We start from the raw sequence: 27,684 nt of genomic DNA on the forward strand, positions 1-27,684 counted from the left end.
TTAATCCATGCACTTATATCCAAAAGGACCCACATCCAAGAATTATTATATACAAAGAAATAGGATAAGATTTATATTGGGATATTAATATATTTACTTCAATAATAGTAGGATCCCGTCACGAATAATTAAAAAGAATATCATATGTGAGTAATAATATTTTAATAAGAAATTAAAATTTACAATATGCAATCGAAGTTATAAATGGAGTTATCGGGCACAATAATGCATGCATCAAACATCAAAAATGAATTAAAATTTTCTTTTATATGTGTAGTGATTAGAATTGCCTAAAAAAAATTAATTCGCACTGAGTACTTATATATATATATATATATGAAATATGAAAATAATATATATTTTTTAAAATAATCTATTTCCGAATTTACATAAAAAAATTAAGTACTTTGATCTCACATTCTGATCATGCCAAACGAAGTGGAATAGAGGGGGATTATTCTAAGCTTCCATAGTTAGGATAGACATAAAAAATTGTATTTAAAGAAAGAATTACAATACCCAAGTATGGGATGTACATAATCATGACAAATATTCTAAAAAATGAAGTCATGTAATATTGACATTTTCAATAATTACAAGTATATTTCTTATTAGTCCACAATACCTCATACCTCTCAAGATAGATTGGCATCGAATGTTAAGTACATATTGAGACGAACCCAATAGTCCTTCCATTTCATTTTACTTGGTCCAAAATTAATTTTTCTTTTTATTAATCTATTTTAATTAATTAATTAATTTTTTCTTCTTATATTATCATTAGTATTCACTCTGTCTATCTTTACTTGTCCACTATTAACTTTACACTATTATTAAGAAATAATGAATAGTAGGGTAATTTTATCATATCACCCTTTGAATATAATAAATACAATGTCTTGAAAAATGTAATAGAGAAATGACTACTAATTAATGATAAGAGTAAATTAGGAACTAAGTATAAATTATTTTTTCATTTCATAAATTAGACAAGTATTATTGGACATCTATTTTTAGTATAGTGAACAAGTAACGATGAACAGAGAAAGTATTAAATAACTACATATAATAGTACTTCCTCTGTTTATTTTTATATGTCCATTTCGAACTTTGTATATTTCTTAAAAAATAATAATTTATATGAGTATGTTATCATAATATTTATATTAATTGATATATAGTCTTAGATTTTGAAAAATATTTTGAAGAATAAATAATTAATATTAAGAATATCTTTTCTTGAGATGTTAAAAGTAACAGTAAAAAAATAATTCGTTTTTTTAAATTACTGACCAAGTAAAAAAGTGAACGAAGGAAATAATGGTCAAATTTTATAGTCCAAATCATCATTAATATGATAAATTTAGTATATTCATTATTAAGGGTACGACAAGTACCATATAACACAGAAGGGGTATCTTTTTTCTAAATCCTTTATTTGTCACAGTTGCGTTAGAATTCATAAATTTTAAATTTTAAATTTTAAATTCGATGTCAAGAACTCTTACATATTTAGAGCCTATTTGAATTGATTTAAAAATTATTTAAATTTATTTTTAAATCAGTTTTTGACTTTTGAAAGTGTTTGACAAATATAAATAGCTTAAAATAAATTTTAAATAACTTAAAATAAGTTAAAAATCAAAAATAGGCCTTCATTTTTTATTTTTTTGACTTAAAAATTATTTAAATTTGATTTTTTATTTTTAATTTAAAAATTATTTTTTAAAACCAATCCAAACGAGCTCTTCGTGCACAGCCGCCGCGCAAATATTATTCTCTATATTTTTCTTGCTAGCTTCTAAAACCTTCTGTAGACTCATTATTTTATTTTATTATTTTCACCATTTATCAGAGAAAATATACTAATCCTATATTGCCAACTGGCCAACTTCTTATTTTAGGTACATTGAAATCAAATGTATAAATAGAGGTCTGGCCTGTGAGAGATTTGTGGAGACATTGCTGCTCTGTTTTCTCCTCTGTTTATTATTTTTCTCTTTCTCAAGAATTAGTAAAAAAAAAGTGAGTGATCAGTCATGGTAGCAATAGTGAAATATGGAATAATTGGTGTTGGGATGATGGGAAGAGAACATTTAATCAATCTTTATCATCTCAAATCTGAAGGAGTTTCTGTTGTTGCCATTGCTGATCCACATATCCCTTCACAAAAATATGCACAAAAGTTAGCTGATTCTTTTGACTGGTCTCTCCAGGTATGAATTAAATCACTTGTCACATTTGTGTTTTTTTCTTAGTTTTTCACATCTGTTTTTTGTGGTGTTCTACTCAACTTGCATTATATATGATTTAAATTATTATTTTCAATGAAACATTACGCTATTTATATATGATTTAAATTATTTTTTATTTATATATAATAGACATCGAGCTCCTTTCGACTAATTCGTATGTTTACTTCTCTATATTTTGAATCCCTTAATGAAAATCTTGGTTCGCCAATGTCTCCAAGGCAAGGCCGGAGCCAATAGATTCAAGTGTGTCAGTAGCTTTGGCTTAAACTTTGTATTTATGTTAAAGATATATATTTAATATGTATAAATAATCTATGCAGAGCTAATAAGAAAAACAGATAGTGATAATTGATAAACTAAATTTTTTGGATCTGTGTATGTTGATGCTGATGCTTAGGCAAATGGGAAGAAGTCTTTTTTTTTTTTGGTCTTTCGCTGGAATTTGAACTCTATTTCCCATGTTTTTGGCTAAGTTCATTATTGTTTTACTATCAGCATAACATGTCTAGATACAGTGAATGCTCTGGCTTTTGAATTTGTTACCAAGGGCTAGTTTGGTACGTAAGATAAGTTTGGGATTAAATTTATATTGTATTTGATTAAATCCGAGATAAAAGTAAGTATTTTTAATAGTAACAGAAGACGTTTTCGAGCTCTTTTTATTGAAGAATGAGTGGTTTTGTTTTTTCTGACACAAGATTACACATATTGAAAATTCATATTTATTAAATCAAAGATAATAGTAATTTCCTTTTTCGTAATTTGACAATAAAAAAAACTTTTTGAAAATATTAGCCAAAAACGAATTACTAATGGTGGAGTTTCAAAAGATAGTTAATTTGTTACTATTATTGTTAAAGAGAACGTATCATGTTAATGAATGCTACTATTTAACTTTGGCACATATCTTCCGAGCAATAAATAAAAAGAAAATCTTACTATATTATCCCTAAATTATCAAAAGTCGTATCACTCATTGAGAAATGAATTAGAAATAATGAAGGTAAGATAAGTACAAATGATAAATTATCTTTTTATTTTTCAATTTGGACAATAAAATACTGACATCTATTTTGATAAAGTGAACAAGTAAAAGTGTACGGAGAGAGTACAATACATTCTCCACTGTTATGGAATTTTAAAAGTCTGTTACTCATTTTATGTCAACTTTAATGAAAAATTCCTTGTTTTTGCATAAAGGTTTTTGCAGGGCACAAGCAGTTGTTAGAAAGTGGGCTATGTGATGTGGTTGTAGTTTCAACCCCAAACATGACTCACTATGAAATTCTCATGGATATCATCAATCACCCAAAACCCCATCATGTATTGGTGGAAAAGCCTTTGTGCACTAATGTCTCAGACTGCAAAAAGGTCAGTAGCATCTCTAATATCCTCTAGATTTAGAAGTCAATGTCTCAGCAGGAATTTTTACTTAGGGATTCAAATGAGGGTTTAACCACATTGTAATTTTCAGCTAAAGGGGATTCAGAATTCAGATGAACCTCTTGGCCCTACCTGGCTCCGCCTCTGCTCAAGGCGGGGTAGAAGCTCAAATATGCGTTCAGCCACTCTAACACTGTATTTGTGTTAAGAAATTCATTAAATATGTACATATGTTAAACTTAGAACTCAATTATTACTTCTTGAAGCCTATCTAAATTTCAAAACTCATGAAGTTGAAACTCTGGCTCCGCCTCCTTTTCCACTTTTTCATTAAAAATATGAAATCAGGTCATAACTGCTGCCAAATCGAGATCCAATGTGCTGGTACAAGTTGGGCTAGAGTACAGATACATGCCGCCTGTTGCTAAACTGATAGACATAGTTAAGGAAGGAGCTTTAGGACAAGTGAAGATGGTGTCAATTCGAGAACATCGATTTCCATTTCTTGTTAAGGTAGTTTTATAATTGAGTCAACAACTTTTGCTTCCATGCTAGTTACAAATACTAATGACTTAAGCTTCTTATATAGGTCGATAATTGGAATCGTTTCAACTGCAATACTGGAGGTACTCTGGTAGAGAAATGCTGTCATTTCTTCGATCTCATGAGGCTTTTCATTGGAGCTAATCCTGTTCGTGTTATGGCTTCTGGAGCGATGGATTTGAATCACAAAGATGAAGTATATGATGGACGGGTAATTTACTTATGTAGCTGCAAAAGCTGAATTGGATATAAATAATCTCTTGAAATAGCATTCAAAGGAGTACAAAGACAACATTTTTCTTGAGTTGCATCCATCTATCTATAACATAGAAAAGATAACTCGAGTAATTTTTCGTGAGTAATTATTTCAAAACTTCCTTTTATCGGTCCTACTTCATCTATAATACTGCAACTGTGGAGGTAGTTGATCACTATCAGGTAGTTTAGGGTTGCAGACTAGTTAAATCTATATAAGTTCTAGAATGACTAAGATAAAGCAGAGTATGTCTAGTTAAACATGGTTTCCGCGGATGTTAGTCTTGTGTAAAATGGTTTTAACTACTATATTTTCGATATTCAGGTGCCTGATATAATTGACAATGCTTATGTTATTGTGGAATTCAACAATGGTTGTCGCGGCATGCTTGACCTATGTATGTTTGCTGAAGGAGGTAAAAATGAGCAAGAAATATCTGTAGTAGGTGATACTGGAAAGGTAAATCTATTTCCTTCTTTTTTCCCTTGTTCTTCTTGACTTGTCTCAATTCTTGTAATCTCTATCTGTATTGACTTAATCGGACGCTGTATAAAATTCCCACTTATGAATATCTGTCAACTTGCTATTGTCCCTGAGTTACTGGTTCACGTGAACACAATAGTTTTTGCTCTAAACTATCCTCTCCTTTGATGTGCTTTATCACATTTAACAGGGTGAAGCGCTTGTGCCTGAGAGCATTGTGCGTTGGGGCACACGAGCTGAAGGAAGAAATGGTGTACAGACCTTACTAGCTGAAGATAAGCGAATAAAGTAATTCATTTGCCTTAGCTTGAGCTACTGAGTCTGTGATATCGCGATAATTTCTTAATGTCTTCGATCAATTTTTCTTTGACAGATACGATGGCCTACATCACGGTTCAAGCTACTTGGAGCACCTTCAATTTTTGTCAGCAGTAAGAGCAAGAGGAGAACAAGCTCCTGCTGTTGGTTTACATGATGGATTGGTTTCAGTAGCTATTGGAGTTGCTGCGCAGCTTTCAATTCAGAAAGGTCGATCTGTTACGATTGAGGAAGTCATGCATGATCAGCTTCTTCAATCCTCCAAGTCTTGATTTTCAGCCTTTACAATTAGAACATGTAGTAGCAGCAACACAAATAACAAGGGTCTCCAGAGCTTGATCTGCCCTTGACTTGTCTAGTATTCATCATACTATTATTGAAGAAATCATTTCACAAAGTAGAAAGACTTTTTTTTTGATGACCTAAGTAGAAAGACTTTAAATACACCCTTTGATCAATCTGTTAGCCAATGGATAAGTTAATGAAGCATATTTTTTGATAAACGTTTGCGTACCTTCACTAATTTTATGGGTACCTGCTAACTTCCACTAGCACAATGCTAGGTAACTCTATCCACCAAACACAATGAGAAGAAATCATCTGGTGCGTGTTTGCCTCCGCTGAGATTTGAGCTTTGGTATGCAAACCACTAGGTCTATGTTCGTTTTGCTTTCAAGTTCAAACTTGTTAATTTCATTACTTTAAAATTTGGAATACTTTATATATTAAGCTTCAACATTCTAGTGGCTTGCATACCAAAGGATTTCCCATGCTCTGTCATTCACATTATTGTTATTAACAAATGATGGTTTTTATACCCCACAAAATGCAGTCTTTACTGATTCAATAGGCATTTGTGATATGCTTTTGTCATGTTCAATTCACAAGTATGTATATGGTTTATTTTTTACAAGTGTGCGCAAAGTTGTGTCCAACTAAAGCAGTAGAAATTATTTAAGAAAGCTGATGAAACTCCAAACTGCATCATCAACACTGAAGACAAATCTTCTTAGAATGAGTGGTATGCCCAACTGAAGCACTCATGCATTAATAGTTATGTTACAAACTGTAGCTCAATGTCAAAGTTGATAATTATGCAACAAAGACTAAAATCAAGGTCAGCCTAACTAATTTTAGTATCAGAAACATTAGCCCAGGTATACTTCCATCTGCCAGAGCATGCACATATATAACATTCTGCTCCCTTCAGTTTGTAGGACAAACTTTTTTCTTTAGGTATAACGTGGTTACTCCTCCGAAATGTCAACGCCTCTTCTGATGTTGAATATCTTCTGTTAAATCAGCTTATTGAGTCTCAGGCTCCACCCAATGAAAACTTTTTGTCCCAAGGAAATCCTCTTCTGCATGACAACCACCGCCACATTGAGGAAAGTGATTTCATTTTATCATAATTATGTGGAACATCCTAATTTAGAGCTAATATTATCCTGTAGAATTAATAGTAGCAATTTTTCTTTCATCAACCACGGAACTGTACCAAGGCAGATGCTACTTCCACAAGGATCAACAGCCAGACAATTAGTAAGAAGAGGCTCGAACCCCAATTGAATATGTTAACAGAACTGTATTCTATGAATCTCAGATACTGTGTCTAAAAAGGGTATTTTATCTTCAGAGGATGCCACCAATCTCAGTTGTTTGTTCCAATGCGACCTCTTTTCTTGAAATAGCAAAGAAAGCCTACAGTTTCAGGTAACAAACTGATATAGTAAATGGTATGGGTACTAGAAAATAGAACTTCATGACATGTAATACTAATCTGGATGCATGTAAGAAGAGTAGAGAAAGAAGAAGAAGCAGATATATTAGCTAGTGGTAGCTAATAAGATAATCAATTTTTTTATAAGGTAATGATATTATTAACAATGGGAATGAAATCTCCCGAATACAAGAGGTAATCCAAAAAGTAGAGAATCTACATCAAAACATGATTCTCTACAAAAGACGGTCAATCTATACAAGAAGGAATTTTGAGGGTGCACCAAAAAATCAATCAAAGAAAAAATGTTATTTCTTAAATGTGCAAACTCATTTTCGATTCCCTCAAAAGTTTTTATTTCTCTCTTTCCATACAACTCACATAAGAGCTAATGGCGCAACCTTCCATGTAAAATAATCCATTATGGTTTCTTTCATGCATTCCAAGATGCCGCAAATAGCATTCCTGATGTATCTTTTCTTTTTTCCTTTTTTTTGGATAATGGTGGTGTCCGGTCCACCTTGCCAATCTTGATGTATCCTTCAGCCCATCACTAGAAATTCTCCGCCATAATTCTTGACCATATAATATTTTACTTAAGCCTACTGTATGGAAGTATAACCTATTCCGCAATCTAGTTCTGAATGTTAAAACTAATACGTATGCAGTTACTGCAGGCGCTAATGCAACAACCGACAACCACCGAAACACTGAGGCAAATGATTTAATTTTATCATATTTATGGGGAACGGCCTAACCTAGAGCAAATATCAATTTCAGATATTCCATTATCCTGAAGAATGATACTGGCATTTTTTCCCCACCAAACACGGAACAGTAGACAATGGTAGATGCTACTTCCACGAGGATCAACAGCCAGACAATTAGCAATAATAAATTCAAACCCCAACTCAATATGTCAGCAGAAGCTTAGTGCAGTCTATAAATCTCAGATCATTCTGTCTAAATAGGGAACTTTATTTTCACTTTTCAGAGGATAGCCCCTATATCAGTTGCTTGAGTCAACAACCCATTTTTTCTTGACATAGCAAAACAAACCTACAGTTCCAGGGAACAAACTATATATGATAAATGGTTGGTATATAAACCATATGACATGCATTCTTAGACGCAGCAAACAACAATCTCGATGTGCCCTTCTACAGCCGTTATCTAGAAATTTTGCTAAATTCTTGATCATATAATATACTTCAGCTTATTGTATGGTAGTAAAACAGGTTCCACACTTCCACTTCCATCATCTAGTCTGAATGTTACCTAATATGCAGTTACTAACTGCAAATGCTAATGCCTATCTTTTCAGTATTACATTAGAATTGGAAATAACAGGTCAGTATCCCACTTTTGGCTCCCCACAAGACATTGTTTTGGACTTTCGTGGTTTCCTAAACTGTATCAACATAACTCCAGTGATAAGTATCCTTGCTTTAGACTTGAGAAGTCATTGAGCATCGTACTAAACCTCTGGACATTGGGCCTATATATGAATCAGATTCATCACTGACATTACGGAATAAAAATTTAATGACAAAAGAATAAGTGTTCTGTTATCAACATCTTAGATTACTTCAACTAAGTGAGAATCTTTCAGTTGTTGTATGTAAACAAGGGTTCACTGTACACAGATACAATAGAGTAGCATTTATGCAAATAAGAAGCTCAAGTATGTCTAGAAAATGGATTCCCCTGATACAAACAGCAATGCAAAAAATTTTACCTAAGAATGTAAACCATACTGAGTAAGTCTAACCCTTCGGTATTCCATCACAATCCTTTGAATTCTTCTGCTGCAACATAAACTCCTGATATTTCTCTGTTTTCTGTTTCATACCTAAAATCATCTCCTCAGTGGCATCAATTATTTGTTTTGGCAAATAAACCTCCAAATAATCCAACCATTCTCCAAGTGTCATTTTCTCTAAATCCACCTCCTCCTCCATTTGGACTTCACTCATGTTTACGCCAACATTACTAAATGACCCCTCACAAACGTCCCTTCCAAGTTCCACTCCCACCACCTCGGGCATATTTCTTTCTACTCCCACATTGGCATTGTTCTCAACTGCTTCTTCACAATCTTTTTGGTCTCTTTCCAACTTCTCCATCACCTCATCTTCCTCCGAACGCACCATTCTTGTAGTGCTTACCTTCCCCTTCCCAAGTTGCTTCACTTCCATGTATTCACCTGCTTTTTGATGGAGATTTTCCACATCATCCTCCTTCCTTGAACCCCTAGTCCTCCTTGAACACACTTTCTTCTCTTTATCTACATCAATTGCTACAGAATTCTTAGCTTCCTCCACACTATCAGTCCATTTAACATTTTGTTCTCTCTTAGAACCCCTAGTCCTCCTCGGACTTGGTTTCCTCTCTCTATCTGCAACAACTACCGCAAGACTTTCAGTTTCTTCAGCATCATTCCCATCTTTAACACTCTCCACTTTCCTAGAACCCCTAGTCCTCCTAGGACTAGGTTTCCTCTGTCGCTCTGCTTCAACTACAGCAAGACTTTCAGTTTCCTCCACAGCATCATCCCCCTCTTTAACACTATCAGCTTTCTTAGAACCCCTAGTCCTCCTCGGACACTGTTTAGTCTCTCTTTCAACATCAACTAAATCAATATTCTCAGCTTCCTTCACACTATCAACCCATTTTTTAACACTCTCCACTTTCCTAGGACCCCGAGTCCTCTTCATATTCCCTTTCCCCTCTTTCTCTACTTCAATTGCAGTAAAGTTCTCAACTTCATCTACATTTCCAGCTTCATTTTTCACATTCTTAGAACTCCTAGTCGTTCTTTTGGAACCCACACCCAAATTTCCTGTTCCACCATTTCCAAGCCCTAATTCTCGATTTTCATCAATCACCCCCAACCCCTTAACACTTCTCTCACTTGCTGCCGCCTTATGCCTCGTGTTTCGTCGGGTATTTTTACCCTTAGCCTCGATTTCTTCCACCGGATCAACTTCCATAGCTTCAATTTTGACCTTAATCGAGGTTTCTTCGCCAATTTTTATAATGTCATCGTCGGTTAGTTTAGTGGGTCGAGATGGGTCAATTGAAATATTGTTCAGAAACGTACCGTTTGAAGATCCGAGATCATTGATGACCCAGAACCCGGATTCAAACTGGATACGGAGGTGTTTAGAAGAGATGCCTTCGTCTTTGATTGGAAGTGTGTTGCCACGAACACCCCGACCAATCTGGATCTTTGAACCGGGTTTATACTCCAGATTTTGACCCGAAAGAGGACCTTTCTCCATTATAAGGTGTAGCAGTGGTCCTTCTCGTTCTTCCATTTCTGTGCTACGGGCGAATTGGAGGTGGGAGGAAGGGAATAGGAGAGCTTGGTAGTTTGTTGCACAACTGAAGGATTTCAAATTCAACTTCAGAGGGAAATAAAATATTTTGGGTGAAAATGTAAAGAGGAATAGAAAATTTGTTTTACAGGGAATAAACGAGAAAATAATTAAAATTAGTCCTTAATGTCTTTGGGTTGGACTATTTTGGTCCTTGACGTATGAAAATAGTCTAGTCTTTAATAAATACAAAAATTGGACATTTTTTGTCCTAAACCCTGAAATTAAGTACTATTAGTATCTTTTTACCAGAAACTCATGCTCAAACATTACTCTCAAATATTCGAATATTTGTTCTCAGCGTCAACTATTAATACTCTTGGGGCCCGTTTGATAGTTGATAAGAGTTATGTGAATATTAGTAATGTAGAAATTATTTAAGTGAATATTTATATATTATTTTATACAGGTATTAGTTATATATAGTTATTTACGTATTAGTTATTCTAACTTCTATTTTACATAACTCACCTTCAAATCAACTACCAAACAACTTCTTATGGCTCGTTTGGTATGGGGATAAGAAATAGCTAATCTCGAGATTAATTATAGGATGAGTTTATTTTATGTTTGACTGGAATAAAATTGTCGAATAACTTATCTCGAGATCAGTTATCCCTGAATTGTAGAGTTATTTTTATCTCATATTGAGGATGGAATAACAATCTTGAAATAACTAATCCCGGAATAATTAATTCAAGAATAACCAAACAAGGCCTTAGTTTTAAATGTTTGACCAAATAATAACAATGTTTATTTGAGATACAATTTAATTGCTAGTGTTTTTAACTATTTGATATTCCAAAATATATATAATCCACTCAAGGGTGTGACCTAATCGTCAATGATGTGAGTTTAAAATCATGAAATTTCAGATTTAAATTTCAGCAAAAATAAAAATATTAACCTGGTACCTCCCAAACAGCACAATCATACAATTAAAATGATATTTGAAATATATTGATTCGAGTAATCTAGATTTATGTTATTGTCATCTAAAGTTAAGGGTGGATTTAACTTGTAAGTATTTAAAAGTTAGGAGACCAACTCGATACCTGAAAAACATATAGGTTAAAAGCTCTCATTATGACAAAATATTGGGGCAAGAAGTGTAATTAACGCAAAAAGAGATAAAAGGGCAAAATTTTCTCCAGATCAAATCTTCAATAGTAGTCTCGAACCTCGCCAGAATTTCGATCTGATCGTTTTTTGCTGCATAAACCCCAATCAATAGTGCCCGTAAGTCCATTCCTTCCGATTTTACTTTTGCAATTTGAGTATTTTGATCAGATTTCTATATGTATTAGGAACAATTTGAAACAATGATTTTGAATCGTGTTGATGATAGATTTTTTCTGTGTTTGCATTATTTGCAGATGACAGTTATAGAAGTGGCAGCGCCGAGCCCAATGAGGTACATGATGGGAGCAGCTGTAATGATGATCGGCGTTGTATTGCCCCTTGCCTATATGATGTTTAGGAACAAGCGTGTTCCTTCCTCTTCTTCTTACTCTAAACAGACGTAGGTCTCTGCCTTTCTCTTTTCCTTTTAAGTGCTTTATGAATTTCTAATAATCATCACGAGTTGAGCTTAATTGGAGAAGTGAGGATACATATAACCGACCTCCCACCTGTTTTAAATCTGAATTTCTAGTTTCTCATGGTTTGTAATGTTCTAATTGAGCACATAAACGAAACTTTTATCTGGATGAACAGTATGATATGGTGTGTGTACTCTTAAGTTCTATCTGTTATAGAGAATCCACACTTGAAAAACAAATTATTTAATCTGAAAGTGAGATGGGCCTGAATTCAGAGCATTTGTATGACGTACCTGATTAGTTTGCAATTGACGTAGAGTTAATTGATTGATTGAAATGACTATGAGAGTGCATTTTCCAAAATATACTCAGATCCAAAAAGATGTTTTTTTTTTGTTTAATCAATGTGAGGGAAATATTTGTTCTTTAATGATGTTCATTTGGATTATATGGTGTTTGAATTGGGTGATGCTTCGATAAAATTATGGCCTTTATTTTCAGGAATAAGGTTCTTATATAGATTGCATACTCAGAATGAGCTTTTGGAAAAGAGAACAAAGAGAAGAGCAGAGGTGGCAACTCAGCAATTGTTGTAAATGCATTAACTTTCTTATTTGGATTGAGATCTCTTGAACTATATTGTTAATTTTTACTGAACTTTAGGATTCTTGTTTCCCAGAGTTTAGACTGTGCTTTCCTCTCAGAGATATAGTTTAGCTTGGTATCACAAGTCGAATAGAGAGAAAACCCACTACTGCTGTATTATGGTGGATTTTTTTCTTGAATATCTTTGCCTAGAATGCAAGCTATGTTGTCAGCAATCTGTTGACTCTTGTTGTGCTTAAGCAGAAGTATATTTGTTGATGCAATAGTACGGTATAAGCTTGTGCTGATATACTTCATGAGAATTGTTGTTTTTCTTGATGGGGCTATATGATCAAGAAGATGCAAACATTCCCAAGTTTTGGGATGTAGATTAATTAGAATTGATGTGGTATTGACAAATTGCAGTTAATTTTTCATGTCTCGTCTCTTTTTCAATATTTAGCATATGTTGTTTCTGATTGTTCTTTTTTAGCAGAAGACTTCATTTGGCAGCGTGATCTGCATCTTGGCAATGTGTTTCTAACTAATGGGAACTTATGGCGTAGAGTTGATTTCTAGTTCACTTAGCTTTACTGACAAGTGGCTCGTGGCCTCTTGTGATTCTGACGATTTCTATGAATTGGATTTACAGCATAGGTTTCATTTCTAATTTACTGAGCTTTGCCAATATTTTCATCATTCATGATGTATTTTAGCTTAAGAAGGGTTATTAGTTGTGCTGATAGATTCCTATCCTTCCTCATCTCTCACGTGAGGATGATACTGTAATTGGGTTTACTTTCCAGAAAACTTTTGATTTTACCACGGACCTTGAGGAATTGCAATAGATTACTAAGTTTTGTGAGTACAGTTGACATTGTGCTTGGTGTTTCATTAGTCATGTTATTGTTAATGAAATGTTGTAGTTTCATAAATGATCTGGTAAAACTTCTATGAACTGTAGTTTCTTTAGAGGATAGAAGTTCATAATGTTGATAACTATTTCTTACTTCCGTTATAATAATAAAAAAACTAGTTCATTACGTTGATGCTCAAATTGCTATCTTCAATTCAAGAGATGGCTAGATGCAGCCCTTCTACAGTTGGTTCCCAAGTGATTATGTTCCAGAGGCAGGTCTCCTGCTGATTGGTTGTACTAGCAATAAATCAGGATTTTTTGTAGGTATTGAACATCTTTTCTAGAGAAACCACTATTTATTATGCCCCCACATGAGCCCGCCAACATCGTGACATAGTCAACCACCTCCGATGCTGTGATTACAACTAAGCACATGGTGGTGGGTAAGTCAGTTTCTCCACCCTATAGTATCAAAAGAACTGAAGATTGTGCTCTAAATGCGTGAGTGAACATGAAACCAAGTTATTTTCTCCAGGCTTAATCTGATGAGGCTAACTGCTATAGTGTAGATGTGCTTCTGTGCTGGTGTCATGCCATAACTTGATAGGTAATAATTTGTTCATTTTATCAGAAAGGTAAACATATTTGGCTTGAAAAAGCGAGTGGTGGATAGGACATGTCTATTGTTCATGTCTTGCGTATTATATATTTACATGATTGAAAAGTTTAGAGCCTCTTTTAGCCTATGCATGAATATGAATTCACTAATGGAGTAACTACTAACTAGATAAGCAAGAGTATCTTGATTAGAATCGATGATGTGGTACTGACAAATTGCAGTTAATATTTGTATCTGTTGTGCCTTTTTCATTGCTTAGCATCTGTAGTATCTTAATTCTTCTTTTTGAAACATAAAACTTCATTAGGCAGCGTGATCTGCGTCCTGGGAAGTGCATTACTAACTAATGGGATTTATGGCGTAGGCTTGATGGCCAATTCACTTAGCTTTACTGATAAGTGTCATGTGGCCTCTTGTGATTCTGTTGATTTCTAACAAATAGTATTTACAGCATTTGTCTCGTAGCTTATTTACTTCTTTGATAATTTTTTCGTCGTTCCTCATGTAATTTTATATACATTGATTTCAAGACGGATTGTTAGCTGTGCTCATGTGGCCTCATGTGATGTGTTGAATCTTCAATGAAGTGACTATGAAACCAAGTTAATTTCTCATGGCTTAATCTGTTGAAGTTAACTGCTGTGATGTAGATGTGCTTCAGTGCTGGTGTCATGCCTTTACTTGTTGATAGGCATTTGTTGCTCATTTTTACCAGAAAGTTGTTGGCTTGATAATGTAACCATCTATTGGTTATGTGATAATGTGGAGATCTTAGTGACGAAAAACCATCTTCTTTAATTTCCCTTTGAAAGTCGTTTCTTGAAAAATAAAACTAATTTATATTACTAAATGAGGAAATTACAGCTAAAAAAATAAATAAAAACTGCAGGGCTATACAAGCCATATCCCTGGAATCACTAAATTAACATAACATCAACTCACCATTGCCTGTGTTAACCACTTAAAGGGTATGATTTCATGCATTTTGTTTTAATAGGTTTGATCCAAGATAAAGTTTTTAAATAAAAAATCAAATCAAATTTAGGAAGACTTTTATTTATTTGGCAATTTCTAGACTCTCCAAACAAAACACACATTTGATTACACCAAAGTGTGAAGAAAGTGCTCTTCCCATTAACAAAAGCCTGTTTGGAAAGCCACCCTGATAATTGAATTTGGTGTAATTATGTGTAATTACACTGTCTGACCTGTTTGGTTGGTCAGGTAATTACTTGATCAGCATATAATTGGATGTAATTGACAGAGTGAATTACACTCTTCAATTCACAGGGGGTTGTGAATTGCAAGTAATTACATGGTGTAATTACAAACTGATTACTTTTGAATTTATTTTTTTGTTTCAACTTTTATTTTTTAGTTTTAATTTATTTTTTTTATTTCTATAATTGTAAATTCTTTTTATTTTTATTATTATTTTATTTTATAATATTTATTTTTCATTTCTTTCTTATTCTCAACCTTTACTTCATGATTCCATGCAATTTTTCATATTATCTTTTTTCTTTAATTATTCTATATTTATTTTTTTCATTAGCATAATTTTATTAGTATTCTAATTTTTAAATTAAAGTTGAATTCATTTTTTAATAAAGTTATAAACTTATGTTTTTCTTTTTAAATCATATTTATGTACGTTATGTTGAAATTTGACATAAGAGTATTATGTTAAAAAAAAAAAATTGAATTTAGAACTTATGTTATATTTTTAGTTTCATTTCTTTTAGTAATATTGACTTGATATTTCATATTACAAGTCATTTATTTTTTAATTAGATTTGATATATTATCTTTTTGTCAATTATTTTAATAACTTTACTATGATATTATATTTATAATATTTAATATTTTTTTCATACATACATTTCATGATGTTCGTATAAATCTTGTATTTTTAATTTTTATGATTAATTTAATTAAAATATATTAATTTGAAAAATATAAATTGATTTTTTATAATATTAGTTAAGAACATATGTTTACTAATTAATATATTTTCAAAAGAAAATATATATCTTAAATATTTAATTTAATATTATTTATAAATACTCTTATTTGTCTAATATAAATTTTTAATTTTAGATAATTAACTTTTAGTTTTAAAATTTAATACAATCTTGTAATTACATTTGTGCAATCAAACAACATACTTATAATTACATTGTGACAAACAAACAGGTCAGAGTAATTACTAGCCTGATAATTACTACTCTACTAATTACACCAATTTCCATTACCAGATGGCTTTCCAAACAGATCCTAAAAGTTATTTGGGCTTTGTGGTCGGAGGACTAGGCCTTTCACATCTGCAGAAAGGAGTTTTGCCGATGTATTGGGCGTTGTTTTGCTATGTGCTATGCATGGTGTTATCGTAAAAAATATTCACTTCAAATGAAGAAATTAAGAATATTGTTTCTGCTAACGAGAATGACTTTGAATTTGAGTGATTTTGAACTTTTTATTTATGCTTGCCTTAAGGATTAAATTTCAAGTTTTGCTCACGTTTGGCTATAAGTTTTGAGAGTAGATTTTCAAAATAAATTGAAAATATTGTTTGTTCATGAAATTTGATCAGATTTTGAGAATTTCTCTTCAATAAAAAATTCAAGTTAGGCTAATTTTTGGCTGAAATTTTATTTTCACTCACAATACTTTACTTTTTATATTTTTTTAAGTATAATATATGTCCAGACACAACTTTAAATTCCAAAATCTTATTTTTCTTTTTTAAATTTCAACTAAATCTATGATCAAACACCAACTTAATAAATTTTATTCAAGGCATAACTTTCTACCTCTGACCTTGCAAGTTTACTCACGTAGTAAGTGGGGGTTAAAAGTTAGTAAAAGATAAAAGTTATTTTTTAAGCTCGTAATTTCCACTAAAGAAATTGATAACTTCACCTTTATGCCAAAACAGAAATTGATAATTTGCGGAAATATATTACATAAAAAAAAATATTTTAGTTTTGAAGGCACAGAGATTTGGCAAAAGAGCCAAAGGAGGTGGGGAGAGGAAGATGAACTTCCTCCGTAGATTAATATCCCCAAGCTCTCGTTCCCAAGTTTTTGAATTTGCGAATAGGTCCTTCAAAACTACACAAAATCGTTATGGGTCCATTGCTCAATCCACCTCAAGCTCCTTGGTTCATGGCATTCATCAATTTCATTGCCCAGTAAGTCAATTTTTGTACATTTAAATGAATCATTGAGATCGAGTTATGAGTTTTTAATTTCGTTTATGTAATATGAGATGGGACTTTAATTTTAATTTTATGAATAGGATGTGGTAGGAATCCTTGCAAGATTATCGGATTGTATAGCATCAAAGGAAGGAAATATTCTCAGTGCTGATATTTTTGTTCCAGATGACAATCATGTCTTTTACTCTAGAAGGTTAATTTTTCAAAACTTTTTTTTAGTTATGTTAAATAGCTAATGCTCTTGCTTATTCCTTTAAAAGAATTGGTAAAAATTCCGGTGAATCATTAGATAAGTTGCTATTTTTTTTAATAATGCCTAGGCCAGTTTGCGTGTACCTCGATAGGATTTAGTTGAATAGAATGGAAGGATATAGGACACTAGACACCCAAGGTTGTAGCCTAGTGGTCAATGAAGTGGGTTGAGCATCTCATGTTCAAATCCCATTAGAGATAAGAAAACTAGATGATTTTTTCTCATATGTTCTATCCTTGTAACTCTACAGAGTTATCTGGTACATGTTGCTGGTGGGAGGAAGTAGATGAGGTGCATGCAAGCTGGCCCGGACACTACAATTATCAAGAAAAAAGGAATGGAAGGATATAGGAAATTTTTATAGCTGAGCTCTACTAGTTAGGGGTTGATGCATTATGAATTGACAGATATCTCATGAATTGTTGATAGAATCTGTTTTATTTACTATGACATTTCTTGCATAAGAGAGACTAAATTACCTTGAGAGCATAAAAAGATTAAAGTGTCAAAGAGTTGAAACCTATTGCCCCTGCATCCAGGGTGTGGTCTATTGGTTAATAAGGTGGGTGAAAATATTGGAGACCATGGTTCAATCTACGTAGAGACAAAAAATGTTAGGTGATTTGTTTTCATTTGCCTAAGCCATTGTGGGCAAAGTTTTCCGGTATCCGTGCTGGTAGGCAGTAGCAGGTACCTGATGGAATGGTTGATGTGCCTTTTTAAATAATTCCTTCTTTAGGTAAGTTGAAAAACAATATTGTGCCTTTAAGACAAGGAAGAGATAAACTAGTATTAAAAATTCCTCCTCCTCCAACCATTAAGGTTGGAACGAACCACCAAGGAAGCAAAATGGGAAAGGAACACATGTGAGTTCGTGGGTATGTGTGGGGCTGGAGTTTTGAAAGGCTAACTTGTACGCTTAGTGTTGGTGGTTGGATTATTTGCTGAAGTGCACCATATTTGCCAAAAGCATATAAATTGCATTGATAATTGTTTACTCCTTTGATTTATGAGGCAATTGCTCGTTTTCCAACAATATTATGAACATATATTTTCTGTTCTGATGTAATTAATTTGTTTTCTCCACCCTTGTTTTCCCTTTTTTGTCTGCCAGTAAGTACAACAATTACAGAAACTAATTCTTGATGCAAATTACAGCGAGTTTCTCTTTGACCCTGCTAAATGGCCACGAGAGCAAATGGATGCAGACTTCTCTAAGCTAGCTAAAAAGTTCAATGCAATGAAGTCTGTCGTTCGGGTGCCTGATAGTGATCCCAAATATAAGATTTCAATTCTAGCTTCAAAGCAGGTATTGATTCTTAAACTTCTCAGAGCTGTTTAAACTGTAATCAAGTTGAATTATTTAGACCTTTTTGATATTACTCACACAAATAGTCACAATTTTGGTGCAGGAACACTGTCTTGTGGACTTGTTGCATGGTTGGCAGGATGGGCGGCTTCCTATTCACATAACTTCTGTAATAAGGTAAAGTATGAAACTTCTTCATTATAGTGATTCAATGTCATTATAAGGATTGTTTATGCTGTCATATGCTTTTTCATCAGCAATCATGAACGAGGTCCAAACACTCATGTGATCCGGTTCCTTGAGAGGCATGGGATTCCATATTATTATTTGCCAACGACCAAGGAGAATAAAAGAGAAGGAGAAATCTTGGATATAGTTGGGGATACTGATTTTTTGGTACTTGCTAGATACATGCAGGTAATCAATACACAAGACATAACAGTTAATCTTGTTTCCCCTTATATAGAAATAATTGTTGATCTGGTCAATTGGGACAGTCTTTATCATGAGACATGTTGTAGACCTATTGTCCAAACAAATTGATTTAAAGTAGTCCTTAATCTGATTTGCCATGACATGCACCTCTCTTACATAGAAATAATTGTTTATCATGCAGCATGTTCTAGATTGCTTCTTCTTTTTTTTTATGGTCCAAACAATTTTTGTTATCTGATTTGTTATGACATGCACTATTAGACAGGTACCTTGTACTTGGATCCTTAAGTTGCTTCTGTATAATACAAATCTGCAGTGGTTTTATGCAGGTATTATCTGGAGACTTCTTAAAAAGCTATAAGAAAGATATCATTAATATTCACCATGGCTTGTTGCCATCGTTCAAGGGTAGTAATCCATCTAAGCAGGTTCCTTTCCTGTCTCCCTTTCTTCAAGTGGCCATTTTCCTGTTTCCCTTTATGGACTTATAGCTTTATAAGATGTTATCTGTTGCTAGGCTTTTGATGCTGGCGTTAAGTTGATTGGGGCGACAACTCACTTCGTTAGTGAAGAGCTAGATTCAGGTCCAATCATTGAGCAACTGGTAATAGTTTTCATGTTTGAATCATGGTATTTATGTCATTTTTAAAGCGTCTTGTCTTTGTTTTACAAATTGAACTGCTTGGTAATCCTTAAAAGTGGTGATGATTTTAATCTTTATTATCTCTTCAGTGCTTTTACTTGTGAAGCTAAAGGTATTCTGCCTCCTTCCAACATTCTCTGATTGAATTATTTTGCAAAATAATTGGCATATTCTTGTAGTTTGTGAGGTTGTATGTACAAATATTTAGTTTGACATAAGAATTGGTTTTCCAATAGGCTGGTTTTACTGGATCACTTTCCCTTGTTTTCACCTTTTTATACATTCCACCAAATATTATAAGCTATCATTTACCAAAGAATTGCTCCTTAGTTGACATTCCCCTGTAAACTTGGTCATTTATGAATTCTTTAATTTCCAATCCAATTGCACTGACAAGGTTTAGAAGCCCTATGTCAAAAGTTGTTGGTGTAACCTGCACCAAGACACAAGTATGCATTGTAAAATATATGGCATTCAATTTCCACAAATAAAATGATTTCCTATCTCGTGCAACGATATTATGCATAACTTGGTGGTTTACTAGGTCAAATTGTGATCTGAAGGAAACATGTTATTCCTGTCAACACCAACAAGAACTAGGCCTCAGTCCCAAACAACATGTCATTCCTGTCGATTGATTCTATTCTTATTATTTGGATCCCTCGTTTTTCCTCTCGTGTTTATGCATGGCTTTTTCCTCTGGTTTTTGTTTCTCCATGTTATTTTATATTTCCTTACATGTACTTGATCGTTTCCTTCATGCAAGTTTTCACCTTCTCACCTTGTTTTTGTAGTTTCAACCTTCTAATTTATTCTTCAAATGTACAATGACTAACCTTGAAATATCTTTGGTAGACTGGCTATCTTTTTCTAGTAGGTTCTGACTATCATCAAGAATTTGCACTCCCAGATTTTATTGTTGCAAGATTTTGATCTTTCAGGTTGAAAGAGTTTCTCATAGAGATAATTTGCGGACTTTTATACAAAAGTCTGAGGATGTTGAGAAAAGATGTCTTGCAAAAGCAATCAAATCATACTGTGAGCTGCGTATTTTTCCATATGAGGCGAACAAGACTGTTGTTTTTAGGTCCTAATTGGAAAGGAAGCTGTGATAGCTGCGTCAATCTCTTTCTATTCTGTCCATCATTCGGTGATCATGGATATCATCGTTATCACTCAGTTATCCAAGTAAAACTTTCACACAGGCCACTCCCAGAAGTAAAGACAGAAAAGATGACTGGTTCGTGACAAAACTACCAGGAAATTGCAATTGTGGAAAAAGGAAAGAGAAATAAAGAGATTTTATATGAATTCATGTTGTAAAATTCACAGATTTAAGACATTGTCTTGATCTTTTCCCCCTTTTCAGATGCAGCAAATATCTGTACAGCTGTACAAATTCCAAATTCTTTAAAACTATCATTTGAATTATTTATTTTTGGTATAACCATCTAGTATCTGATATCCTTTGGCTCGACTTATCCAAATTTGGGTGCTATTAGGAATTTTTTTATTTCTAGGGCTCGAATTATACAAGTGTCGAATTATACAAGTGTATGCCATTTAAATTATGTTAGTGTATGATCCTGACGTGATGAATTTCAAATTCTTTCTCTGGTCAATTTTTCACCTTGTTTTTAAGATGGATTTAGATTGCACCTCAGATAGTTGTCCTCATGCTTTAAGCCATTTCATCTCTCATTCTTTGTCTCTCTTTATTCGTTTTTATTTCATTATCTTAACAAATTGATAGAGTTTGCACCATTAATATGGTGTGAGGAAAAGCTAGATTCTTGAATGGCCCATTATGGTATATTATTTGAATAGCTAAAGGGGGGGGGGGGGGAGGGATGAAATATAAACAAGAAATAGTCCACGAGAATTTCTTTCTTGCAAAATTCCATTATTTTTAGCTAGTTGGGAATAATGAATTCTCTGTTTCTATCCTCTATTCAAATCCCATATCATCCCAAGAACACCTACTAGGTGAATTTACAAAATTCTTACAAATAAGACTTGTCTCACACTACCAATATTTTAGATACTAACTTCTTATTGAAGATTTTAATCTCTCCAATTAGTAAGTACAACTTACATCTGAAGTATCATAAAACAGACAAACCAAGAACTACTTCAAACATTTTTATACAAGAAAATAACACAAAAAAAATGAAAAACTAAATAACTAAGTTAGTCTAAAAGCTCTTGTTGATTTTCAACATTGTCATTGAGCCCTCAGTATCTTCATATAAACTGGTTTTATCAAGAAGCTTCTGAATTCCATCAACCCATTTTTGTTTATGGCTTTTGTTCTTGCACTTGAACTCTAGAAGACCCTGAGCTGTCTTTACTCTAAGGTACAAATCTAGGCTTTCAATCTCTTTGTTGAATAACCATGGTTCACTTTCATCACATACTTCATAAACAACACCTGTAGCACAATGAATGGCGTCAGAGGCGTATCCAACACAAGTTCAATGGGTTCAACTCACGAACCCCATATTTTCAATAGGGAGCATAAATATATATAGTCAGACTTCTCTATAACAATCATCTTGTTCATTTCACTATAATGGCCAAGTTTTCTTGGGAACCAACTTTCTTATTAAGTTATATTGTATATTCTCTACACGAGCATCTCGCTATTGCAGCCAAAAAATATCCAAGCAAATAAAGTTGTTATAGAGAGCTTTGAATGTATGTGAAAAGACACTAGAATTACAATAGTGCAATTGATTCAGTAGTTAAGTGTCTTAAATGTTGAACTCATCAGATTTAAATTCTGAATTCGCCTCTGAATGAAGTGCATCGGTTATTGAACATCTCTATCAGAGGAAATGAAAAAAGAGAGCTTACATTTGTTATTTTTAGAAAAAGCTCCACCAACATGTTTACTCTTCAACTTGATCACAACCTGTCAATTGATCCACAGAAGTTAGCACTTCTGTTTCTGTTTGTGAATTTTATGTTATCTCAAGATCTTGAAAGCGTATTCACAGACCTGATATTTTTTGTTTATATAAACAGAAACGCGTTTCCATCGTTGCAGACCTAAGAATCCAGAATAAACAACAGCTAGTAGAATCAGCAGCAGAAGAAAGCTGAATGATCTTTTGTTGAACATATTGTGTAATAGCAAAATTTACTTAAAATAGTTCTTGCATATAAATTAGTATTCACCTTTTCTTGTGAGATGCAGCAATTCACCCGCAAACGTAGAATCATGTTCATCCATTTCATTAGGGAAAGCAGCAGCAAAACTTTGAGATTCAACCATGCTTCTGTCACATGGACTTATTGATGCATTCCTCTTTGCCTCTTTAGGTAATCTTGACTTAAGAGCAGCTTCTCCTCTCAAAGCTTTTCATTCATAGAAAAATGGATACTGTTAATAAACAGGTATTATAAGTATCTCAAATACATTTGCAAGAATATAGTACCACAACAACAACAATGTCTCAGTTCTAAACAAGTTGGGGCTGACTATATGAATCCTTACTGATCATGTCACTCATTTAAGCCCATCTCATTTCACTATTACAAAAACTTATGGCCCGTTTGGACATGCATGATTTGAAGTTGAAGTTGAAATTTTGTGCAAATTTCATTAAAAAATGTTAACTTGAAATCAAGCTCCCAAATCCTATGCCAAACGCCTACTTAGTTTCTGTAGCACTAGAAGTTTTCTACAATTTCTACTGATATAAATCTTTAACGTAGTATAGTCAAATCTCTCTATAAATAACATTTCGCAATAACGTCTAAGTTTTCTTTGGAACCGATTTCATGTTATGTTATATAATACATGCTCTCTACAGTAGCATTTCACTATAACAGCCAAAAAATATTCATACAAACGACGTTGTTATATAGAGGTTTGACTATAAGTGACTAAATATGTACCTGTGGCAGCTGCAGCTGTTAGTGTGACAAGATCACTAGCACTATGTATGTCTACAGCTGATCTAACAACTGAGGCTACACGATCATGATCCGCCCCGGCTGATTCAGCCATTTCAAGGCAATGTGAGGCCAAGAGTTCAGTAGCTGATGCTAAAGCCATGCTCATCTTTGAACTCGAACCGTTTGAGTTCTCTGCTGCTGCTGCAGCAGCCAATGCTGCAGCTAGTCCTGCTACGGACAGGACAGTGTGCATATGGGCGTTTTCTAGGCGCGCCTTTTCTTTCTTCTTGACTGAGCTATTGTTAGAATCCTTATGATGGAACCACCTTCCAATTCCCCCGGTTTTTCGCACATTTTGTGTATTCAACATCTTGGTCTCTGGCTGCAAGAAAATCACAGAAAATGATGGAGAGGTTGAATTTCTTTAAACTCTTTTGAATTGGAATGTTGTGGATAGAAATTTAACCATATTTGGTTACAACAAATTAAGAGTAAAAAATGATCTAATTTAATTAAATTTCTTTCCCCTCATTTTCTCTCTGTAACTAGTCATCAATCTGGAAGTTCATATATATCTGACATTCTTGATGGTTTTTCCCCCTATTTCTCCTCCAGTTTTAGAGGTGTTAGGCTGTTAATATATTTTTAGCGTTTCGTCATAGATTTTGAGAGTAGTTTATAAAAAATTATCTTGAAATATTTATTTAATCGTGAAATTTAATCAAATTTTGAATATCTGAACTTCAAATATTTTCAAGTTCCCAAAAGCTTATCTGAGCAAGTTTTGGGGGTTTTGGGACTTCCACTCACAAAACTTCAAATTTCTTTCAAGTAAAATACATGTCCGAACACAACTTCAAAAACCTCAAATTTTTAAGCTTCAACTTCAAAATCCATGAATAAACGGAAGCTTCATATTGTTGAATTCAGAAGAAGAGAAGCTTTGGAGTAAAGCTAAAGTTGTCCCGTATGACCACTGACACTTGTATCAAGGTAGATTACCTACCTCACACCCCATTTTGGAATGTGGCCCTTCCCCCAAACCCTACATGAACGTGGAATGCTTCGTGCATCAATTTACCCCTTTGTTATTTTTGAGTTCAATACTTAAAAAGCCTCAAACATTTCTCATGTCATCACCAAGTTAAAGAAATGCAAAATTGTAAACTATGAAAACAAAACGATTTTATACCCAAGAAAGTTTTTTTTTCTCAACATAATAATACATGAATCTAGGAAGCATAAATAAACCAAAAGATAAATTTGGAAAACTTACCAGTTGTGGAGGTGGAGAAACTGATTCATTAATCACACTAAATTTCCTTTCAAAACTATAATGTTTCTGTTTCTGAACAAGTGCTTTTGATAATTCAGAAGCAGAGAGGCTCCATGATCTTGACAAAAAGTCCATTGGCTCCATTGGTGTTTGTGGTTGATGAACAGAAGGCAATTCTACATTCATTTCTTCATCTTCTTCAACACTCACAAGCCAATTATCTGAATCATTATTCTTCTTCCATCCCAAAAGATAGTTTTCCTCCATAACAAATCTTAATTTACTGTTTTTCAGCTGTTAAAATTCCACCCTTCTGTTACTTAGCCTGTATATTTTTTAATCCAAACCAATAAGAAAAACAGGGTGTCAGGCAACATTTTAACCGAAGTGTATTGAACACACTACTTTCAGCTCAAATCACTTGTAAAGATGAGGGGAAAACAATCACTTTGACTCTGTTGACTTTATGAGTGCGTTTAGTACGATAGAAGTCATTTTTCGGAAAAATATTCTCCAAAAAATTAACGATGCTATTATCAAAACCGGAGTGTTCTGATGTAATTTTTGAGTTTGAAGATTACTAAGAATGTATTAGTGTTAGCAAAACTAAATAGATATAAATAAGCGTATACTTTGACATCATCATAGAAAATTTGATTTTTATGGCTCCTTAAGATCAACGACGGAATAAAGAACGGAAAGTGAACAACATATACACTTGGCAACCAAAAGACGATAGGTCTAATTAGATTGTTAAACAGTCAATCATCATACGGTAAAAATTAGATAGGTTCGATCTATAATCACATTTTCTAGAAAAAATGACTTTCATCATATTAAAAATATTCTATATCTTAAATCAGCCTTTCGTTTTCACAAAGGGAAGAAAGGAAAGAAAATGACTTACCTTAACAAATCTGAGGACTGTATACAAAGACTATTAGCAAAAAAAAGAACATAAACACTTTGTTCCCAGCTTTAGTAGTAGATTGAGTTTATATATAGGAGGGACAATGAAGGAAACAACAGAGGTACATGATAGCTAACATAGGCACACTTGGTCTCATGAGGACATAAAAATAAAAAAAATAAAAAAATGTGTATTTACATATTCCAACACAATATTCGTTGAATAAAAAAACTATATAATAAAATAACATTAATTTGACTAAATCAAAGAAAACATTGTCCAGACTGAACGGACGTTTGTTTCCTAACGTTAAAACATTTATTACAAAAGGTTGGATTAATTTATACACAAGCACACGAGCTATACAGTACTGTGCATAAATAATATTGTATTCCAACCAGCATTTTATAATTTATATAGACGGACAAGGTAAAGAATTTCGATAATTTATTGTAGAGTAGACTATACTCAGAGTCATATTCACGATTTTGGATTTTATGGGTTTGGATATATCCTTGAGTTCGAAATTTATTATTTTTAATTCTTAAATGGGTTTTTTCATACATATACAACGCTAGAGCTAAAATAAGGATCAGAGATGAATTCATAATTTGAATTTTATGGATTTCTATCGCAAACTCAAATTAATATATAGTGCGATAATAAATAAATTCACAGTCAAATATGCAGCGATATAAAATTAGTGAATTTTTAAATAAATATTTGAAAAAAAGTTATGGACTTTACGTGAACTCATAACTTTCAAGCTAGGTCGACTCCCCTCACCCAACCTTGTCTCTCGCCTGTCGACTTGAGTCGAGCTAACTTTCGATCGAGGACTACCAATGAAAAGTGTTTGTAGCGTCAATTTCTTTCGATGTACATCTCACCCAAAACAAAATACCAGAAAACATAAGCTGTCAGCTCATATCTATCTCTGCCCCCTCGATCGAACAAAAGTCGTTTGATCCTATATAAAAACACATACTCATTGTGGTCGTCCCTCAGCCTCCCACACCCATATTCCTAAACATCCCTGGGAGGAGAATAAGGATAGCTAGTCACGGACGATTTTCTCATCTACATGGTATACGAATCCAAGACTTCCTAGCTAGAGGCCAGAAATAGCTAAATAGATAAATATCCCCATACTCTTTTTTTCTATTTTCTTTATTCTTTCATGTCAAGCTTTCGAAAGCCACTGGGGAGGGAGAATGAAGGATCGATTGCTAAAGATCTTGAATAAAGCATCGATAGCTTTGCAGAGGAGAAAAACTTTGATTTTTATTTCCCTTGAAGCCAGGTCTTTCTTCTCTTCTTTAAAGCCTGGAGTTGGACTTCTTTTTCTTGACTCGATTTACGGTTTAATCACACTAAGCCAGAGCCCAACCAGGGTGAGAGAGATAGGAGAGTAGGGACGGGGAACCAATATCACCATCTTAACTAGCAGTCTCGTATCTTTGAATAGACAGAGAGAGATGCTCTTCCTGCGGCCCAAGAGCGTATCGTTCAAAGAGCTGCTTATATACATTTACTAAAAGACTGACTTTCATTCACTATCATTAGTCCAGTGTGAAACTAAGAAAGAGAGAGTCAAGAGTCGGGAACGCAATAAAAAGAATTTCCCTCTCCCTATAGATCGAGTTGAATTACATCCACCCTTTCACTTCGAGCTCAGATGAACCCGTAAATTCTTTACTAGATCCGCCCTTGATACATTACGATATTTTTTAAATTACTAATTTCACTTCCTTAATTATGGGGGTGTCACCTGTAGTTATACGTTAGTTGA

At 33.5% G+C, this 27,684-nt stretch overlaps 5 protein-coding genes across 7 annotated transcripts; 3 read left to right on the plus strand and 2 right to left on the minus strand.

Moving 5' to 3' along the window:
- The first annotated feature begins 1,942 nt into the window (after positions 1–1,942).
- LOC129889838 (uncharacterized) lies at positions 1,943–5,682 on the plus strand. The gene is made up of 7 exons (XM_055965296.1): positions 1,943–2,216; positions 3,456–3,626; positions 3,987–4,151; positions 4,228–4,392; positions 4,762–4,896; positions 5,111–5,208; positions 5,294–5,682. The coding sequence occupies exons 1-7, from the start codon at positions 2,040–2,042 to the stop codon at positions 5,508–5,510; spliced, it is 1,128 nt and encodes a 375-aa protein (XP_055821271.1). The 5' UTR covers positions 1,943–2,039; the 3' UTR covers positions 5,511–5,682.
- A 534-nt stretch (positions 5,683–6,216) lies between these two features.
- LOC129889839 (FHA domain-containing protein At4g14490-like) lies at positions 6,217–10,383 on the minus strand. Of its 2 annotated transcripts, none has more exons than XM_055965298.1 (2): positions 8,697–10,383; positions 6,217–6,599 (listed from the first exon to the last, which is right to left on the minus strand). In XM_055965298.1, the coding sequence occupies exon 1, from the start codon at positions 10,276–10,278 to the stop codon at positions 8,725–8,727; it is 1,554 nt and encodes a 517-aa protein (XP_055821273.1). In that variant the 5' UTR covers positions 10,279–10,383; the 3' UTR covers positions 6,217–6,599; positions 8,697–8,724. The 2 variants fall into 2 exon arrangements, with proteins under 2 accessions (XP_055821273.1, XP_055821272.1); XM_055965297.1 differs by having other exon boundaries at positions 6,217–6,939.
- Positions 10,384–11,428: 1,045 nt separating this feature from the next.
- Positions 11,429–12,884, plus strand: LOC129888511 (uncharacterized). 2 transcript variants are annotated; one of them, XM_055963474.1, is made up of 3 exons: positions 11,429–11,577; positions 11,715–11,864; positions 12,381–12,884. In XM_055963474.1, exon 2 carries the CDS (start codon positions 11,715–11,717, stop codon positions 11,862–11,864), a length of 150 nt encoding a protein of 49 aa, XP_055819449.1. In that variant the 5' UTR covers positions 11,429–11,577; the 3' UTR covers positions 12,381–12,884. The 2 variants fall into 2 exon arrangements, with proteins under 2 accessions (XP_055819449.1, XP_055819448.1); XM_055963473.1 differs by having other exon boundaries at positions 11,715–11,860.
- A 4,010-nt stretch (positions 12,885–16,894) lies between these two features.
- On the plus strand, positions 16,895–21,222 carry LOC129889840 (formyltetrahydrofolate deformylase 2, mitochondrial). Its single transcript, XM_055965299.1, has 8 exons — positions 16,895–17,136; positions 17,244–17,356; positions 18,575–18,725; positions 18,829–18,902; positions 18,983–19,142; positions 19,490–19,588; positions 19,678–19,764; positions 20,745–21,222. The coding sequence occupies exons 1-8, from the start codon at positions 16,981–16,983 to the stop codon at positions 20,895–20,897; spliced, it is 993 nt and encodes a 330-aa protein (XP_055821274.1). The 5' UTR covers positions 16,895–16,980; the 3' UTR covers positions 20,898–21,222.
- Positions 21,223–21,752: 530 nt separating this feature from the next.
- Positions 21,753–26,064, minus strand: LOC129889841 (VAN3-binding protein). Its single transcript, XM_055965300.1, has 7 exons — positions 25,890–26,064; positions 24,983–25,307; positions 23,707–24,088; positions 22,984–23,163; positions 22,805–22,854; positions 22,660–22,717; positions 21,753–22,234 (listed from the first exon to the last, which is right to left on the minus strand). The coding sequence occupies exons 2-7, from the start codon at positions 25,247–25,249 to the stop codon at positions 21,999–22,001; spliced, it is 1,173 nt and encodes a 390-aa protein (XP_055821275.1). The 5' UTR covers positions 25,250–25,307; positions 25,890–26,064; the 3' UTR covers positions 21,753–21,998.
- Positions 26,065–27,684: the final 1,620 nt, after the last annotated feature.

This window comes from Solanum dulcamara, chromosome 5 (genome assembly GCF_947179165.1).
Source record: "Solanum dulcamara chromosome 5, daSolDulc1.2, whole genome shotgun sequence".
Lineage (NCBI taxonomy): Eukaryota > Viridiplantae > Streptophyta > Magnoliopsida > Solanales > Solanaceae > Solanum > Solanum dulcamara.

Bases quoted from the DNA above. Each gene is read 5' to 3' on its own strand.
- LOC129889838 (XM_055965296.1), top strand. From the start codon at position 2,040: ATGGTAGCAATAGTGAAATATGGAATAATTGGTGTTGGGATGATGGGA. The intron at 4,393-4,761 runs GTAATTTACTTA...TTCGATATTCAG, and splicing joins ATGAAGTATATGATGGACGG to GTGCCTGATATAATTGACAA. The intron at 5,209-5,293 runs GTAATTCATTTG...TTTCTTTGACAG, and splicing joins GCTGAAGATAAGCGAATAAA to ATACGATGGCCTACATCACG.
- LOC129889839 (XM_055965298.1), bottom strand. From the start codon at position 10,278: ATGGAAGAACGAGAAGGACCACTGCTACACCTTATAATGGAGAAAGGT.
- LOC129888511 (XM_055963473.1), top strand. From the start codon at position 11,715: ATGACAGTTATAGAAGTGGCAGCGCCGAGCCCAATGAGGTACATGATG.
- LOC129889840 (XM_055965299.1), top strand. From the start codon at position 16,981: ATGAACTTCCTCCGTAGATTAATATCCCCAAGCTCTCGTTCCCAAGTT. The intron at 18,903-18,982 runs GTAAAGTATGAA...CTTTTTCATCAG, and splicing joins CACATAACTTCTGTAATAAG to CAATCATGAACGAGGTCCAA. The intron at 19,589-19,677 runs GTTCCTTTCCTG...ATCTGTTGCTAG, and splicing joins GTAGTAATCCATCTAAGCAG to GCTTTTGATGCTGGCGTTAA.
- LOC129889841 (XM_055965300.1), bottom strand. From the start codon at position 25,249: ATGGAGGAAAACTATCTTTTGGGATGGAAGAAGAATAATGATTCAGAT. The intron at 22,718-22,804 runs GTCTGTGAATAC...ATCAATTGACAG, and splicing joins ATATAAACAAAAAATATCAG to GTTGTGATCAAGTTGAAGAG. The intron at 22,235-22,659 runs GTAAGCTCTCTT...ATTGTGCTACAG, and splicing joins TTTTTCTAAAAATAACAAAT to GTGTTGTTTATGAAGTATGT.